We start from the raw sequence: 16,316 nt of genomic DNA on the forward strand, positions 1-16,316 counted from the left end.
CAGGGAATGCAGTGTACATAATACCAAAGTGCCTGAAATCTAAACAAACATGGACCCAATGAATAATTCTCTGAAAAGATGGTGAATCATAATAAGAGTCTGAAATCTCAGTTTACTGCTCACTAACTACTACGTGTCTTTGATATACTGAGTAGTGAATGAGTAATCTCAAAAGCAGCCTGTGATTTAGATGTGGGGTACACACTGACTCAGCCCTAACTATCAGCTTTTAAAGCCTGTATTTCTTTACATTTTGTCACGTTATTAACGGATGTATTGACAACTATTGATTACTTCTAATGCTAATAAGGATGTCTAAAATGAAGATTGTTAGGCAAGATCTGAAGTTAAACAAAATGTCTTTTCCCGATGATTTCTATAAGCAGATTTGTATTGGTTTATCCATACTGATATCTCCAAAAAGTGTATTTTGTGCTGATTTCAGTGTGTGTAGAACAGGTTTGTTTTGAGCTCAGACTAAGTTATGACTCTGAGAAGAAGAGGTATGATTTTGGATGAAGGTCAATATGTGCCTGATAATCTAAAGTCAAAAAATGTCTTGTTTTCCAGACAGAAGTAAGAGAAAATGGTGACTCACTCTACATTCTTGGCCCATTCCGGGGGGTTACTGAGGGTCATGAAAGCACAGTTGGTCAGGATGGTGAACATGATCAACATGCTGAACATCGTAGAGACAAAGTCAAGGAACACAATGGAACAGCAACAAGTCAAACCTAACATTTCCCCATCTATAATTGCTACAGTAAGTATTAAACAACCTATCTGTTCATCCATAATCTAGCAAAGCCTGATGTATGCCCACATAAAGAGACTAAACCAGTCATGACATTTAGTCTTCATAATGAGCACATTTAAATCCCCCCCTTTTGTCCGATAAACCCTTTAATCCAAATCAAACTGTGTCCGTAGCAACTCTGAAAGGATATGAGTGTACTAAAACTCTAATAGCTACCCTCCTTAGAGGGTTGAAGGGGTTTAAGATGTACAAGGCAGGAGTGGCGTTGAAACGGAAGATTGCCTTCCCGCGATTCAATACTATGAAGGTCTGGAAGAAAGACAGAACAAAATTAGTTAAATCTGTATCAACCTGCTCACCTTCTTTGATAAATGTGAGTGAAGACAGTACTGAAATGACATGAGTGTCCAACAGAATCTGCTCATCACGCCTGCCCTTGTGCACGTGTGATCAGTCATAACAGCAGAGAGGATTAAGCTGTCGAGCCTCTGCTCAGTCAGTGGTTGTTTCTATAATGAAGCTGGATGAGTCTTCTCCAGGCAGGACATGTTGGCAGCGCAGTTAAACTGGCACAGCAGCTCAGATTAGCATTAGCACCTCTGTTGGCCTGGCTCTAAATGAGCGCATTAATGTTGAGATGGATTTTTGCAGCTCGCCTGTTGAATTACCAAATGCTAATGCTGCCAATTGTTTCAATTTAAATGCACCAAACAATAAGCTTTTTACTACACAGTCTGATAAAGAGTCTTTAAACAGGGGAAACAAAAATTAAATTACTGAGCTTTAGAAATGGTAGTAGGTGCTTTCTTTACTGTTGGACAGAGCCAGGCTAATTGCTTATAGCTGCTTCTAGTCTTTGTGCCAAGTTAAGCAGCTGCTGGATCTAGCTTTATATTTATTGTACAGACATGAGAGTCGTATTAATGCTCTCATCTAACTCTCAACAAGACAGTGAATTAGATTGTTTTCATAAATGCTGAAGTATTCCATCTGCAAAAGGGTCATATTTTATTCATAAAACAAAATGGCTCCTGTTAGAGTGTTGAAAGGATTCTATAATTGACTCATTTGATCTTTATTTTGTGCATCAAGGATATCTAATATTTAACTGAAAGGTTCTACAAATGAACCTCTCTTACTGCATCTCTTATGATATGATATAATATTATTTTTTTAAAATAAGACCTTAAAGACTCAATTTCAGACTAGAACTACTCGCATCAGATTTCAGAAGCTCATCATGTGGTTTGTTAGAATAATCTCAGTCTTCAGAGCTGCTATAGCTAACAGATAAATGTAGAGAGTAAAAACTACAATATTTTTTGCTGAAATGTGGTGGAGTAGAAGTATGAAGAAAGACAAAATAAAGTAAACTTTATGAAGATAGTAAAATATGAGTGTAACTTTGCCTCGGAAACACTTGAATGCCAGTGATTACAATTTACTTGTTTTAAAAAGAGCTGCACTTTACCCTTTGAAAAAAAAAAAGGCCTGCCTACATTAAATGATAGAAAGTTAAAGTATTCAGGTGTTATATTTCTTCAGCAGAAGTTTATCTTACGTGGGAGGAAATTGCTACATCTGTACACGTGTTTCCTTAAAATAGTCCGTTGAGAGCGTTGGGCAATTGGCTGCGAGCTATTAGAGGCTAAAAACTTCAGACTATAAAGTACAGACCTGTAATTCATCAAAATGCAGTGCTCGAGTCATAATTGAAAGCTAAATCAGTAACATAACGATCATAATGATGCTTTCAGGCCGGCACAGACAAGAACATTAACACTATTTAACATCATATTTTCCTTCCATTAAGACAGACTTGACCACAGACCTTCTGATTGCTGTAGTAGGGGTCCAGGTCCTCCAGAGGGGTGGACACCAGGCGGGGAGGGATGTCCCCGTAGATGAAGGGGAGAGACTTCCCCGCCTCCAGGTCGCTGTTGGGCTTGGGCCCATTTTCATCGTCGCTGTCGCTGCGGCGCTCCGCCCGCGGTCTCCGGGCCTCCTCCTCGGCGATGTGCCTCTCGATGGCGGCCAGCGACTCGGGGACGAAGGGGCGGAAGCTGTCAGGTCCGGGCGGTACAAGCAGCTGTGCCATCTTGTCATCCTGCTCCTTCACAGGGCAGCGAGGGGCTCAGCTGGGGCAGGGAGCTGCAAGGAGAAGGAAACGAGGGGGGGAATGAGTCACAAGCGGGATTTTGAAAATAGTTGGAACGTTCACCTGTGGAGGCTCTTGGATCACACTGTAATTAAACTGAAAACATTGAAAGGGGACGTAATTATGAGATTAAGACAAGTCAGGTGTTTTTGAGACTTCTTTGCCTCTCAGATGTACAATTACATTTCTGACATTTCGGTAAATGCACTGTCATGTCTTAAAAAAGCTGTAAGGAACATTTACATGAATGTCTTGATGAAGTTAACCCAGTTGGTGCCTCTCATGTAATGCCATTACATTTGTGTCACTGCACAAAGCATCCTTTTTCTAAGGCTTTCAGCTTTTGAGACCGCTTGAACACCATAGTGGAACTCCTTTTTTCACTCCCTTTACTCGTTTTTTGCCTCTTTTGCGGTGCAGCCAACACAATGTCTCCTTCCTTTGAGTACTGACTTGGACGATGATTACCATGGCAACGGAGGAAGCTCAGAAGATTCAAAGCAGTAAGCGAGTTAGCCCTTCGTATTTTCCAAATAAATTAATACCCAGGGATCTTTGAAACACAGAGAAGGTCATTAAACAACACGAGAAAAACGTGACGTGCAGCACAGGAGAGGAGCACCGACCGGTGCGTGTTAGCAAACGAAAACAATGGTTTTGCTGGCGACGCGTTCCGGGTGATGCGTCTCTGTGACTGAAGATGTTTCCAGAATCTTCAACTTAGTGCATCAGGCTGCTTCCGACTTATGACAAGGTCCGACCCGGAAAGATAGTGACTCAGACAAGAGAACGCAATGTTAAGTTGCCATCACACTTACATAAAGAGGTTAAAAGAAACCGAGATGTGTAAATTACCTTCATATTTGACTATAAATATCCTCTTACCATTTAATGATGGAATTTCTTCCTTATGACTAAAGCATATGTCAAGGAAGTCATATAGAGATGCACCAAATGCTAATGGTCCTGAGTGACTACTACTCATACCAATTTGAGTGCCACCGACACCTTTATTGGTTTTATAACCTATTACATGAACAAGCCTTTGCCCTGAGATAGTCTGGAAAAACACCAACTGTCTGCTAAAAGGCACATTAGTGTTTCTAATTCTTTGAGGGAGAACGGAGACTGGGTAGAAATCAAAGCAGTGAGAGGTCACAGGTAGGGTGGAGGCTTTAAAGAGGCAGTAAATAGGGGGTCTGACGTTGGTGACGCGCCTTCAGCTGATTCACAGGGACACAGAAATAGCCTGAGCCAACTGAGATGGACAGCACGAGAACAGACAGGGAAATGACTCTCAGGAGAACATAATCTTGCCACTTTCCCCATTTATCACTCTGTGTGTGCCTCCATTTATTGCTCCATTTGGAGGAATTGGTTTATGATGAATTAGAGGAGTACTGTAGTTTCTTAGCATAATTAATCGGTGGATGGCCACAAATTAGTAAAAAATGAACTGTTTTCACTATGGCTTCCAGTACTAACAGATGACAGTATTGATTATTTTCTGCACCAATCGCCATCAACGCCAGACTCCCCCTGTAAACCACCTGCCACCCTTCACACCCAGAAGACAATCATGCTCCCAGAGGAAATAGAGGGAAGGCACACAAACAAGACCTTCCCAAAAAACCCCAGTGTGCCATTATCAGTACATCCTTGGTGCCTCCCAGTCTCTACAGTCTCACAGGTAGGTCCTATTCCTCATGAGACACTATACTGGCCCAGAAAACAGGAACTGCCCCTCTGGCAGATTCTCAATTCTTCCAAATGGAGCTGGATGAACGCTTCAACCTATTTTAGCAGAAAGCAGGGGGTCGAGTAAAGGACAATTTTAAGCTGTTTTGACATTCAAGCCGCACCGGAGTAGCAAGCAACTCCGGGGAAAGACTGGAACCCTGTCATCCCCCAAACATACTAATGCTTAGCCATGATCTAAATATGACTTTTAACAGTTCTCGACTTCTTGTGTCAGGTCTAACAATGTCAAACCATACCTAAACTTACTCTCAAACACACCAAACGTCCTTACCTGATCAAATGCAACTGGGAAAGGACAAAAAAGCTCACTAACTTTCCTGAAGCCAATGTGATAAAGGTGGAAGAAAGTCATTCTTAATTAAAAAATCTATTTCTCTGAATGAAAATACGAAAAAGATACAGTTATAAGCTGGTAAACACCCCTATCTTGGGTGGACTTGTTATATAAATTGCCTTTTTCCTTAAAATATATCAGCACAAATCTCTTTACATGGAGTTTAAACCAGCAGCCTGTTACCCTAGGTTAGCATTAAGACCAAAAAAGAGTGTGGTTCTGTCGAAGGTTTAAAAAAATCCTCCTACCAGCAGCTTTGAAGCTTACTAATTATACACGTTACATCTTGTACTTTGTTGTTTACCCGTTTCCAATCTTACGAGCCATCTCCTGGCCGTAGCCTCATATTCATCGTAAAAACTGGACAGGGGTATTGATCTTATCATCTCACCCTCAGCAAGAAAGTGGTTAAGCAGATTCCAAATAATCCAAAATGTCTCGTCAGGGGTATGTATTTTCTTTTGTTTCCTGAGTACTTGGATTTAGTTCTGTCTGTTTTGTTAGATTTTGTTTTCATCTTATCCTTAAAGCCTGCCTTTTGTTTCTACTATTTGCATATCTGGAGATATAGATTTTGCACAGATCTTCATCGCTTGACACTGCATATTTACACCTATATTGTGTATTTGTACTGTAAAATACTGTATTTGTATTACACAGTATATCTGCACTCGTACTGTATCATTGCATGTTGTACATAAGAGTTCTTTGGATATCTGTCATCAAATATCTTATGTCAGTGTTTTTATAGCCTGGTCCTGGGCATGTTTTACATGTTTCCCTGCTGCAACACACCTGATTCAAATGAGTGGGTTTTTTTCAGGCTTCAGCAGAGCTTGATGACAGGCTGATCATTTGAATCAGGTGTGCTGCAGCACAGAAACATGTATTTTTGGGGGGGATTTTATTGTAAAAGAGGAGTCAGAGTTGAAAGCTAAGGAAGAGTTTCACTATGCTGGGAAACTTGCTTTTAACTGCATATGACAACAAGTATGACCTTGAAAATGTGAATTACAGTTTTGTGACCAAATCAAGTCTTCAGTCAACACTTGTCTACTCCAAACATTTGTAGCTTAAAATGTAACTCTAATTACCACCGAAAAATTTGAAAATTGAAGCATTACCACAAGCCTTTTATCCTAAAAAATCAATGTAATTTCATTCTTGATGAGTGTGTATAATAAGAAAAAAGAGGAGATGAGTGATACGGCTCATAAAGTACGGTCAGCCAAGCATAGCACCCATTATCACTGGAGTGGTGGCTTATTAGAAAGCCACAGCAGCTGGCGGATGTTGTTTCTAAGAATTCATCAGGCATTAACCGTGAATGAATGTATCTTCTCCTATAGCGGCGTCTCATAAAACACATCTGCTAGTATCCCAAAGACTGCCCCGGGACCCAGTGTTGTGATGTCTGGCCTGACAGCTTGTCTAGCATGAGCCGCTGGGTGGTGGGCAGAGGGAAGGGGGGGTTCATGAGGTCTGATCGACCCCTGTAGGCCCAACATCCACACCCACCTCTGAGCAGGGCTATCGGTGTGGTCATCCCTGGCGTCAAATATAACATGACAGACTGAAAACATGCAGGGACAGCCGACATTTCTGCAGTTATGTATCCTGGCACTGAGAGGAGTCATGGTGTCTATGAAATCAGAGGCAATCTGTTTCACACGTAGACAGCCTTCAGTACTTAAAAACTGTGATCTTGCACACAGACATTGTTGGTGAAGGATCAAAAGCCTTTAGAAAATGGAGATTTCAGTCTTGTTTTCTATTGGCCACAAAATAAGATAACATTTAAAGAGAAAGAGCTTGACTATTTTTTTTTCCTAAACAAACTAAATAAACAAACTATTTGTTTTCATGACTGAATAAACAAACTGACCTTAAAGCACAACACAATTTCATACTGTTTAACTTTGTTTATATGTGGCGGACCCTGCCACCATTCTAGCTTCAAACAGTGTACTGAGGACCTTATTTTCCTCTGAGAACAGCTTGTTTATTCAGTTGTGGAAAAAAATAATATTTCTGTGTTTGTATTATTGTTACCTCGTTAATATTGTAAATATTAAAATTCTGAGTTTAAATTTCTTCTCCAAAACTACATAGTGCCTCTTTAAACCTTGATGCGAGGTCTCTTGTTAGCAGGTTCAGCACATTGGCCTCGAACGATACAATATAGGAATATATATAAGAATACAACACTCAACATGTCTGTATGTACATTTTAACAACAGTTTTTAGTTCAAGTCCACTATAGCTGCATGATTAATCGAGTAGTTGTAAACCAATAAATGAACTGCAAACTATTTAGATTATCAATTAATCAATTTGAGTCATTTCTTAACAAAAAAAAGTAGGAAATTCTCAGATTTCAGCTTCTTAAATGTGAATATTCTGTTGTTTCTGTACTCCTATAAGACTATAAGCTGAATGTTTCTGGGTCGTGGATGAAACAAGACATTTGTGGACGGCATCTTGGTGTTTTTACCGTTTTCTGACATTTTATAGAACAAACAACTGATCAATTAATCAAGAAAATGATCTCTGGATTAACAAACTAACTAAATTCAGCAAAAAAGTAAGCTACCATGAGGCCTCATCTGACCGATCTTTCGACAAATAAAGCGCGCATCTTCCAGAGTTAGTGTCTTTTCAGTACAAAACCTCATGTCTGTGTCACCGTCCTTCCACCAAACCCCATTAGGAAAACTCAAACTTTTCACACAGTGTGTCCACTATGTCTTGGAGGCCACAATCACACATATGGTCGTGAGAGTGTTGTCTTAAAAACTGTCAAACCTGTCCTCCATCATGTCCACACTCACATGTGTCTCTGTCCATGGTGCTACAGAAGGAGGACAAACCTGTCCTCGATCAATCAGACATTTTTGCCCAACAAGCATCTCTTGATTGTTCCTGAGCTGGACATTTGCTCTGCTCCTGAGTTAGCCACATTTTCACGTTCATGACTACAAATCCGTGCTGACATGGTGTCAAAAGGGCGCTGCTGTCCATGGTGCTTAAAGAAGAAGACACCTGATACCATTTTGAATGTGTTTAACCACAATTCACGCACAATGGCGTCTCTCTTGAAGCACTTTAATGAGCCTACATTTGATTTTTAGGACACCTGTATTGATTTTTTCCCCCCCAACAACTTGAAGCAACAGATAGACACGAGAGTACACGGGTGGAAGTAGCTTGTGAGGCTCGTTTAGATGGAGAAACAAAGAAGACGGTACCTGAACGGGTTTCAAATGGATTCAGAAGGAGCCGCGGCGGCTGTCGCCATGTTGACGAGGTCTCGACGTTTTTCTCTCCACGACTCCGAAAATCGACACTTTCCGCCACAGACGAGAGCTCGACGAGTCAGCCGCGGCCATCATGCCTCCCCTCCAGATACACCACCAGCACCAGCAGCAGCAGCAACACGACGAGATATGAAGACGGAGGAAGGCGCGCACACACCGGGGACCGAGGTCGAGGCTGTCGCTCGCTCCAGCAGCAGCAGCAGCCACCCATCAACATCCCCTGGAGGACACCACCGGTGCCCAAGCTGGGGTCCGGGGGCCACCTGGAGGTCCATGAACTGTGCTCGAAATGCCTCCAAGCGGAACCGGGCTCGCTTTCATTCACCTAATATCTCCTACCACCACATTATTAACACAACTCAAACGCCACCGATTTGGAGCAGATTCATCATTCACTCGTGTCACCAACAGGTCCGAGCATGAATGGGTCTGAATGAGTCTGGGCGTGTCCTCGCCAGATGTGCCTATTGCTTATAACCAGTCTCCCCCTTTTATGCCAAAAATAGACCCAGACCTTTGTGTTTTTTCTGTCATCTTCTCTGGAAACTTCTTCACTTGACCCTTCTCGCATCACATGTCACAAACAAGACGACCATTTTCACACCACACAGGCCTGCGAGGGGGCTGCCTGTACTTGGGTTGTGTGTGTTTGTCACGACGTGCAGGTTGTTTTCGTGTATTTGATTGGAAATGAATAGAAAAGTGCTCCATACGAGCAACAATGAGTGAATACTGTGTTTATTTTAGGATAAAAACAGTATTAAAGAGAGAAAACACTCCGAAATGTCGGTGATATAGTCCCGTCAGGCGCGCAATTAGCGGAGGGATTAAAGATATATAAAAACAAGCTAATAAAGATGTAAAAGCCGCTCGTACGTGCCTCGTCTTGCGTCCATTACGCACAAAAGACACTTAAAACGCGTCTTCTGTCTTGTCTCATTAAAAAAACAATACCTTATTCTAGTCTAACCCTCAATTAAAGTAAAGCTGTCATGTCAAAAAAAAAAGGGCTGTCAAAAAACCCTCAAATACTCACCACCATTACGGTGCCCAGCAGGTGGGGACCCTGAAGGTAGATCCCATATCCGAAAGAGATAATCCTGGATTCAAGCCTGTCAGTGTCAAAAAAAAAAAAATCCCCGTCTATGAGAAAGGTGATGGATTATAATTTAATAAGCGTCTCTTTATGACTTATTTCTTTTCTCCCTCTGTTTCTCTTTTTTAGCCGCCCTCGCCCGCCGTGGAGAAATCAGTCCGCGCTTCCGGTTGGTTAGGCATCGCAGGCTGGGAGTGAATGTCCTTAAAGCTGTGACTGTCACAAGATGGCCTGGATGTACAGACAGACAGGCAGGCAGACAGACAGACAGGCAGCACAGTGAAGGAGAGCAACCTGTTGGCAGTGAGGACACAAGAGGGGAGTCACACTGTTATAGTCTTTGAGTAAGCCAGACTGGACTGAATGCATCAGACCCAATACTTCATACTTAATTCATCTTTAATTAATAATTCATACCTGTTTTGTTTTTTTATAGGAGCCCCTGAAGTCTAATTAAGGCAGTCTTGAGGTTATAATCCTGATTCTTCACTCTTCTTACTCAGTTTATTTCAAAGGTTGGCTAATTTCTAATAGGCCCATATAGCTTTATTACTTTTATCCTTACTTTAGGATAGTTTTTTTAGGATTAGGATTAGTTTTTGCAGCAGTGGTTATATGTGAAATAGTGGAAACAAACCTTACTGCTGTGTATTATGGAAGTTAAATGTTGCCTTTATTGATTGCATTATATATATATATATTTTATTTTATTTACCCTTTTTTTCTCCTAGCAGGAATATTCCCATTGAGATTCATATTCCCTTTTAAAGGTGCACTATGTTATTTTTTAATCAGAAGATTAAATGCCTAGACAAACTTAATAATCAGAGGCAGTCTGTTTCACACATAGACAGCCTTCAGTACTTAAAAACTGTGATCTTGCACATGACTAAGGATCAAAAGCCTTTTGAAAATGGAGATTTCAGTCTTGTTTTCTATTGGCCGCAAAATAAAATAACATCTAAAGAGAGAGATCTTCACTGCCTTTTTTTTAATGCCTAAACAAACTCTTTTGTTTTCATGACTGAATAAACCGAATAAACAAACTGACCTTAAAGGACAACAAAACTTCATACTGTTTTACTTTGTTTATATGTGGCGGACCCTGCCACCTTTCTAGCTTTAAACAGTGTTCTGGGGACCTTATTTCCCTCTGAGAACAGCTTGTTTATTCAGTTATGGAGAAAAATATATATTCCTAGTTTGTATTCAATTGTATCTCAATTTGAATTTCTTCTCCAAAACTACATAGTGCCCCTTTAATATATGACATTAACAAAAGTGTCACCTAAAAGACCAAACAACAAACTTAAAGCAAACAACATAGAGTTTTAAATAAAACAATCAAGCAACAGAGTTAAAAATAAGTCACACATTGAACTATCCACACCACATCTGGAGTCACTGATATCATAATGATGGTGTCAGAGGCTGCGATTATATATATATTTTTTTATTAAATATGAGTGAAATAAAAATACTGATGTTTATAGATTTCTAGCCATTGGGCTAACATATAGGTGGAGATTGAGATGACAGGAAGCTGGCACGTACCTGCTCACGTGGAGGCCACATTGTGGAGTCCAGACATCAGCGTGCAGCTCGCCCTCCAAATGTTTTCTTATGGATTCATGCCATCTGCTGGACATGTGGTAAAATTACACCAGTAATGCCATTACATCATTTATTGCATTGTTGACCCATTGAAATACTCAAAAGACCCCACAACTCGTTTTTAGAAATGAAAAAAGGGAGTCACAGTGAGCAGAGGTGGACACGTCCTTCAGCTCCATGCAGCAGGTCACTTTCACACCGGTGCAGCAGTTTCACTTCAGCATGTGAACATTACTGGCAACTCCTTCACAGGCAGGCCTTAGAGTGATCTGCTAAACCTTATTTATTGTTTTACTGCTGCAGTGCATCATGAATCTCTGTTGTTTACCTTTTTTGTGTCATGCCTCTGTCTGACTACAGCCAAGGATGTCCTTGTGACTGTCAAGCTGACCAAATCCAGGCGAGAGAGGGGAATGGCTGATCAAAAATGCTGATACTGTCATCTGAATCGTCTTTATCTGCATGCCAACTCTAATATTAACATACGTGAGGGCCACCAGGTGCTTGATGGACTTTTTCTTTTGAGTCACGATCGGCAGAGATGGAGACACCCTTGAGCTCCATGTGGCACGTCTATCTCACACAGTTTCCATTTATCTTGTGATAAACACAAGTTTACAAGCAGATATTGATTTGATTCGTTTAAATGTAAAACAAAAAACTATCTGTGTACAGCTAAATAAACTACTTAGCCTCTATTTGTTTTTAGGAACACATGAATTATTTATAGTTTGTATAGTTTGATAAATGTCGAAATGTGTCAAAACAAATAAAACAACACTCATTCTTCTTTTAAATTAATTATTTTGTAGGTCAAACATGTGAATACAGTGTTATCATTCTCAGTTATTTATCAATGACACCAAATATTAAGTAATTTATGTTTTTCTAATGTTGATGAGTGTTTGTAAAAGAATTCAAATGTTTTATTCATTGACTTAAATCAAACCTACACCCTCGACTGCAACTGTCACTCTTTTAAAATGCCACTCAGAATCATACTTTTATATAAAATTCAACTTTACAAGACATTATTAATCAGAGCCCGACCATTGCTGGGTTTTGAGGTAGATGCAGATATCAGTATTAGGGCTCTAATTGATATAGCAGTCGATATTCTTTTGTAATATACAGAATATATATACATAAACGTGTTTATTTTTGCAATGATCCTTCATATGTGGTTATGAAACACTTGTGACGAAGTTACTTAATTAAACAATACCCCAAGTATCTTTATCTGCATTATATTCTTGGTCCTTGGTCCTTGTGATTGCACAGTAACAGATACACTCTTCAAACATGGTGCTTTTGACAGTCAGTGTAGTTTTTTTTTCATCAACACAAGCCAAACAAATGCGACTGCATGTGAGCACACGACACTCTCAACTCAGACGTGGCATTCGAGGCCACCACTAACAGATATTTATGGTTTCCAGTCAGCTTAACTTAAGTATAAAATAGTGCTAAGAAAGCATAGAGCGCTCTCATTAGTCATATGTTTCCCTGGTTCACAGCTGTCCTTCTTGGCAGCTCTACGTGACTTTGCTGCATGTTTCATTAGAGGCAAAGTGATGAATTTGGGAGCCGACGTTTTGACAGTGGGATGTCAGAATTAGTTTGCGGCCTGTCAAAATACGGCTTCCATTGGGGTTTGATGTTTGTATAACACTCCGGCTCAGCCCTCTGTTCCTTTTAGATGCCTGTATGCAGTAAATCTGGGAGTTCATATGAGTTTGTGTGCTCATGCGGTTGACCTCGCATACAGTAAATGTGCTCGCTGTCTATAAATGTGCAGACAGATAGACGAGCGGTACACATTCTGTACACTGCTGGGTAAAAACTTCCTGAGTTTACATTTATCTATTCAAGAGGAGAGTTTACATGAAGCGAACGCGGGGGGGAAATGGATTCATGCTGTTGCCATTTTGATTTCCTGCGACAGGAAAAAATCAAGCACGCCGCTTATTTCCCCACACATCATGTCTCCAGGTCCAGGGTGGAAATCATGCTATAGTCCTGAGTTAAAGCTGACAGACGGGTTCATCTGAAAGCTGTGAGTGACATTTCACAACATGATAAGTGATGATACAGAGAGGCAGGCTGGACGATGTGACTAACAGGCCTTTCTGTTCATGTGTTAGTCATCAAAAGAAGTTCATTAAGCAACACAGTCACACGGTGATCTGTTTACTGAAGAGGCCCATTGAGACTCCGCTGCTGACAGACTTCACAATGAGATTACAAGATTACAGTCGGCGTGGACATGTGTTCCCTGCACTTAATTTGATTAAAACTCCCACTTAACTACATGCTACTGCTCACCTTCTGTATGCAGATGAATCAAAGGGCTTTGTGTGATACTACAGCAATCTGCCTCACGGCTAACATTGATTTTAGTTTCTGTAACTCATTAGTGGGTTACAAAACATTATCTCTGTAAGGAAGGCTTGACTAATCACATATTATCTGGGAACATGAAAGCTAGGAAATCCTTCTGTGAATCAAAGCTGGAGGTAAACAACTGTTCTATAATTACTCTGCCCTGCTCACAGTACAAGTAAATACAAGTACAGGTTAAGGGTTAAAATGTTAAAGGTGCAATATGTAACATATCGCCAGCATGACTGCTAACTGCGGCTAACAGTAACTGTCATTAGGTAGTTAGCTCAATTAGCCGTGTAGCTTGCCGTCCTGACTGGTAGCTTAGAGCAGCGGAGGAGTGTTAGTGTATACACCAGTAGCTGGTTAGCATGCTATCTCATCATAGACGTCATATTTTCATCAAACCTGTTTCTTCACATTCACTTGATAAGTTTAGTTTTTAGTTTTTGAATGTTGTCAACTTAAATTCTTACATATTTCCCCTTTAAAGGGTCATTTATTTGTCATTTTACAATGCCAGGGCTGCAGAATGAAACTGAGTTTTCCCCTGTATGGCAACCTTTGGAAACTTTCTTTAAAATGTAGCTAACTTCACTGCCAATTTAGCTAAAGTTATGTTGATAAATAATATAACAAGACTAAGAGCCATGCTAGTGCCTCTATGAAGCAGTAAATGCTAATGTCGGCTTGCTAACACGCTGACAGTGACAACGCTAACGTGCTCAATTTTAGCAGGTAGCATAAAATATGTACACCGTCTAGAGTTCAGCGTGTTAGCACTTGCAAATAAGCACTAAACAAAGCATGTTTTTCTCAATTCAATGCTTTTTTTAAACACCTGGGGCCCTTTTGTTTTTTTTTCCGCCCCTGCCCCTCAATCATCCTGTGTCCGCCCCTGACAAAAGCCTAAAATAAGCAGAGTATACAGGGGCTGTACAGCATGCAAGACCACAAAGATGATTGATTCTCCAGCCTGACAATGAAAAATTATTAGACGATTAGAAGAAAATCCGACCCCTTCACTTCATATGTGACCGTTTATCGAACACATTCAGGGAGTTATTTTTGGTCTTCACACCTCCCACAACTCAGTTATTTACTACATTTCCCAGAAGACTGTAAGGGCCCCGAGAGAGCTGGCATGAACCCATTCAGCTGGGTTATACAAGGAAGTGGTGAGAGAAATGGTGACGAAGACGGCTGAGCAGGTGTGACAGAGTGGGGTTTTCCAGCAGAGCTAAAACAGTGTTGTGAAGAACTGAAAGCCCAATATTGTGGCAGGCGAGAAAGTGGTATTTCTACCTGGTTGACTCACTGCTGAATTTACATGACTGTAACATAGTCTAATTTTAGCCTCGCCAGTTCTCTGTGGATAAGGTTTTTTTTATTGAACAGATTCTCTAGCATCAATTTAAGTTTGCCTTTAAACACCATTATCTACTTATTATCTACAATCTTTTTTCTTTATTATTAGAAAAGGGGATTAAGCTCAGTGTGTCTGCATGCTATACAGTATGATGGACTCAAGTATTGCTGATCAGCAGTAATTTTGCCAGATCCTATAGAGAGGATCAGTAGCTTATGTGGATTAAAGGCCCTTTTATAAATTGAGCGTTATACCCGTTTAACATTGATGTGGCTAGGAAAGACTGGTCCACCAGTTTACATCAAGCATGCCCCTGCTGATACCCCCCACCACCACCATCACCACCACCTCTCACACAGCACACACCCTTCTACACACACACACACACACACACACACACACACACACACACACACACACACACACACAGACACAGAAACACAGACATGCAAAGTGCTGTCACATGACTGGGCGGGGCCTTTAGGTGTGGTAGGTTAGTCTGCTAAAGAGGGATTAAATATGAAGGAACCCTCTCTCTACCTCAACCTCTCTCCTCCGGCCACTTCATAACACCGAAGAGAAAGTTGAAGAAGAATGGGACGAATCTGTCGACACAGGTGAGTGTAAAAGCCTAAGGATGCATTTATAATGAATTAAATGTTTCTGACATTGGTAGCATGGAGACACAACCTGTAAAAGCACTAATCCCTCTTACTTGAGGAACGGTGTAAGCTTATTTGGAAGCGAGCATTACAGCCTTGGCAACATGGCTGCAGGCAGACACAGGCCGGCACGAGTTGTTTGTGGAGAAGATGACTTTTTATTGTGTATTTATAGTATTAATAGAATAAAACCAACTATACAGCAGGTTTAGTTTGCCAGAATAATAATACTTCATTTTATTTGGCTGTTTCTACCAATGGACTAAAGAAACTACTGTTATATGGTGTACTTTTCTAATAAGTTATCATTTCAGCTTGCTTTAATACGTGTATTCAGCTGAACTAGCAGGTTTTTCCAGTATAATTACACAAACAAGTAGTCAATTAACAGCTAAATAAATAATGAGTTACTATGATCACTCCTTTATGCCTAAACAAACTGATTGAACAAACTGACCTTAAAGGACAACACAATTTCATACTGTTTTGCTTTGTTTATATGTGGCGGACCCTGCCACCTGTCTAGCTTCAAACAATGTTCTGGGACCTTATTTTCCTCTGAGAACAGCTTGTTTATTCACTTGTATTATTACCTCATTAATATTGCTTTCAATTTCTTTTCCAAAATCACATAATTCCCCTTTAATATGGTATTATTATTATTATTATTATTATTATTACTTTAATACTTTTATTTAACATAACTAGCCGGACTTAGAAGAGGAACAAAACATAAACATAAACAGGCTGTTTCAGTATAAATATACAAATAAACAAGTAAATACGTCGATTAACGGCTTAATAAATAAAGAATTATTAGAAATGTTATAAATAAATATATAATTTTTAAAATGTTTTTAAAACAC

At 40.2% G+C, this 16,316-nt stretch overlaps 1 protein-coding gene across 11 annotated transcripts in view; it reads right to left on the reverse strand.

Moving 5' to 3' along the window:
- The window catches only part of scn1lab (sodium channel, voltage-gated, type I like, alpha b), a 28,406-nt gene extending 25,542 nt beyond the window's left edge, over positions 1-2,864 (reverse strand). For 10 of the 11 annotated variants that reach the window (XM_073495496.1, XM_073495498.1, XM_073495493.1 and 7 more), the window contains exons 1-3: positions 2,589-2,855; positions 948-1,066; positions 599-688 (exon numbers count right to left, since the gene is read on the reverse strand). In XM_073495496.1, coding sequence (XP_073351597.1) covers positions 599-688; positions 948-1,066; positions 2,589-2,855 — 476 coding nt within the window. Of the gene's footprint in view, positions 1-598; positions 689-947; positions 1,067-2,588 lie in introns of all 11 variants that reach the window. The other variant, XM_073495504.1, reaches the window with a different exon arrangement.
- Between the last annotated feature and the right edge of the window lie 13,452 nt (positions 2,865-16,316).

This window comes from Pagrus major, chromosome 24 (genome assembly GCF_040436345.1).
Source record: "Pagrus major chromosome 24, Pma_NU_1.0".
In the NCBI taxonomy this organism is placed as follows: domain Eukaryota; kingdom Metazoa; phylum Chordata; class Actinopteri; order Spariformes; family Sparidae; genus Pagrus; species Pagrus major.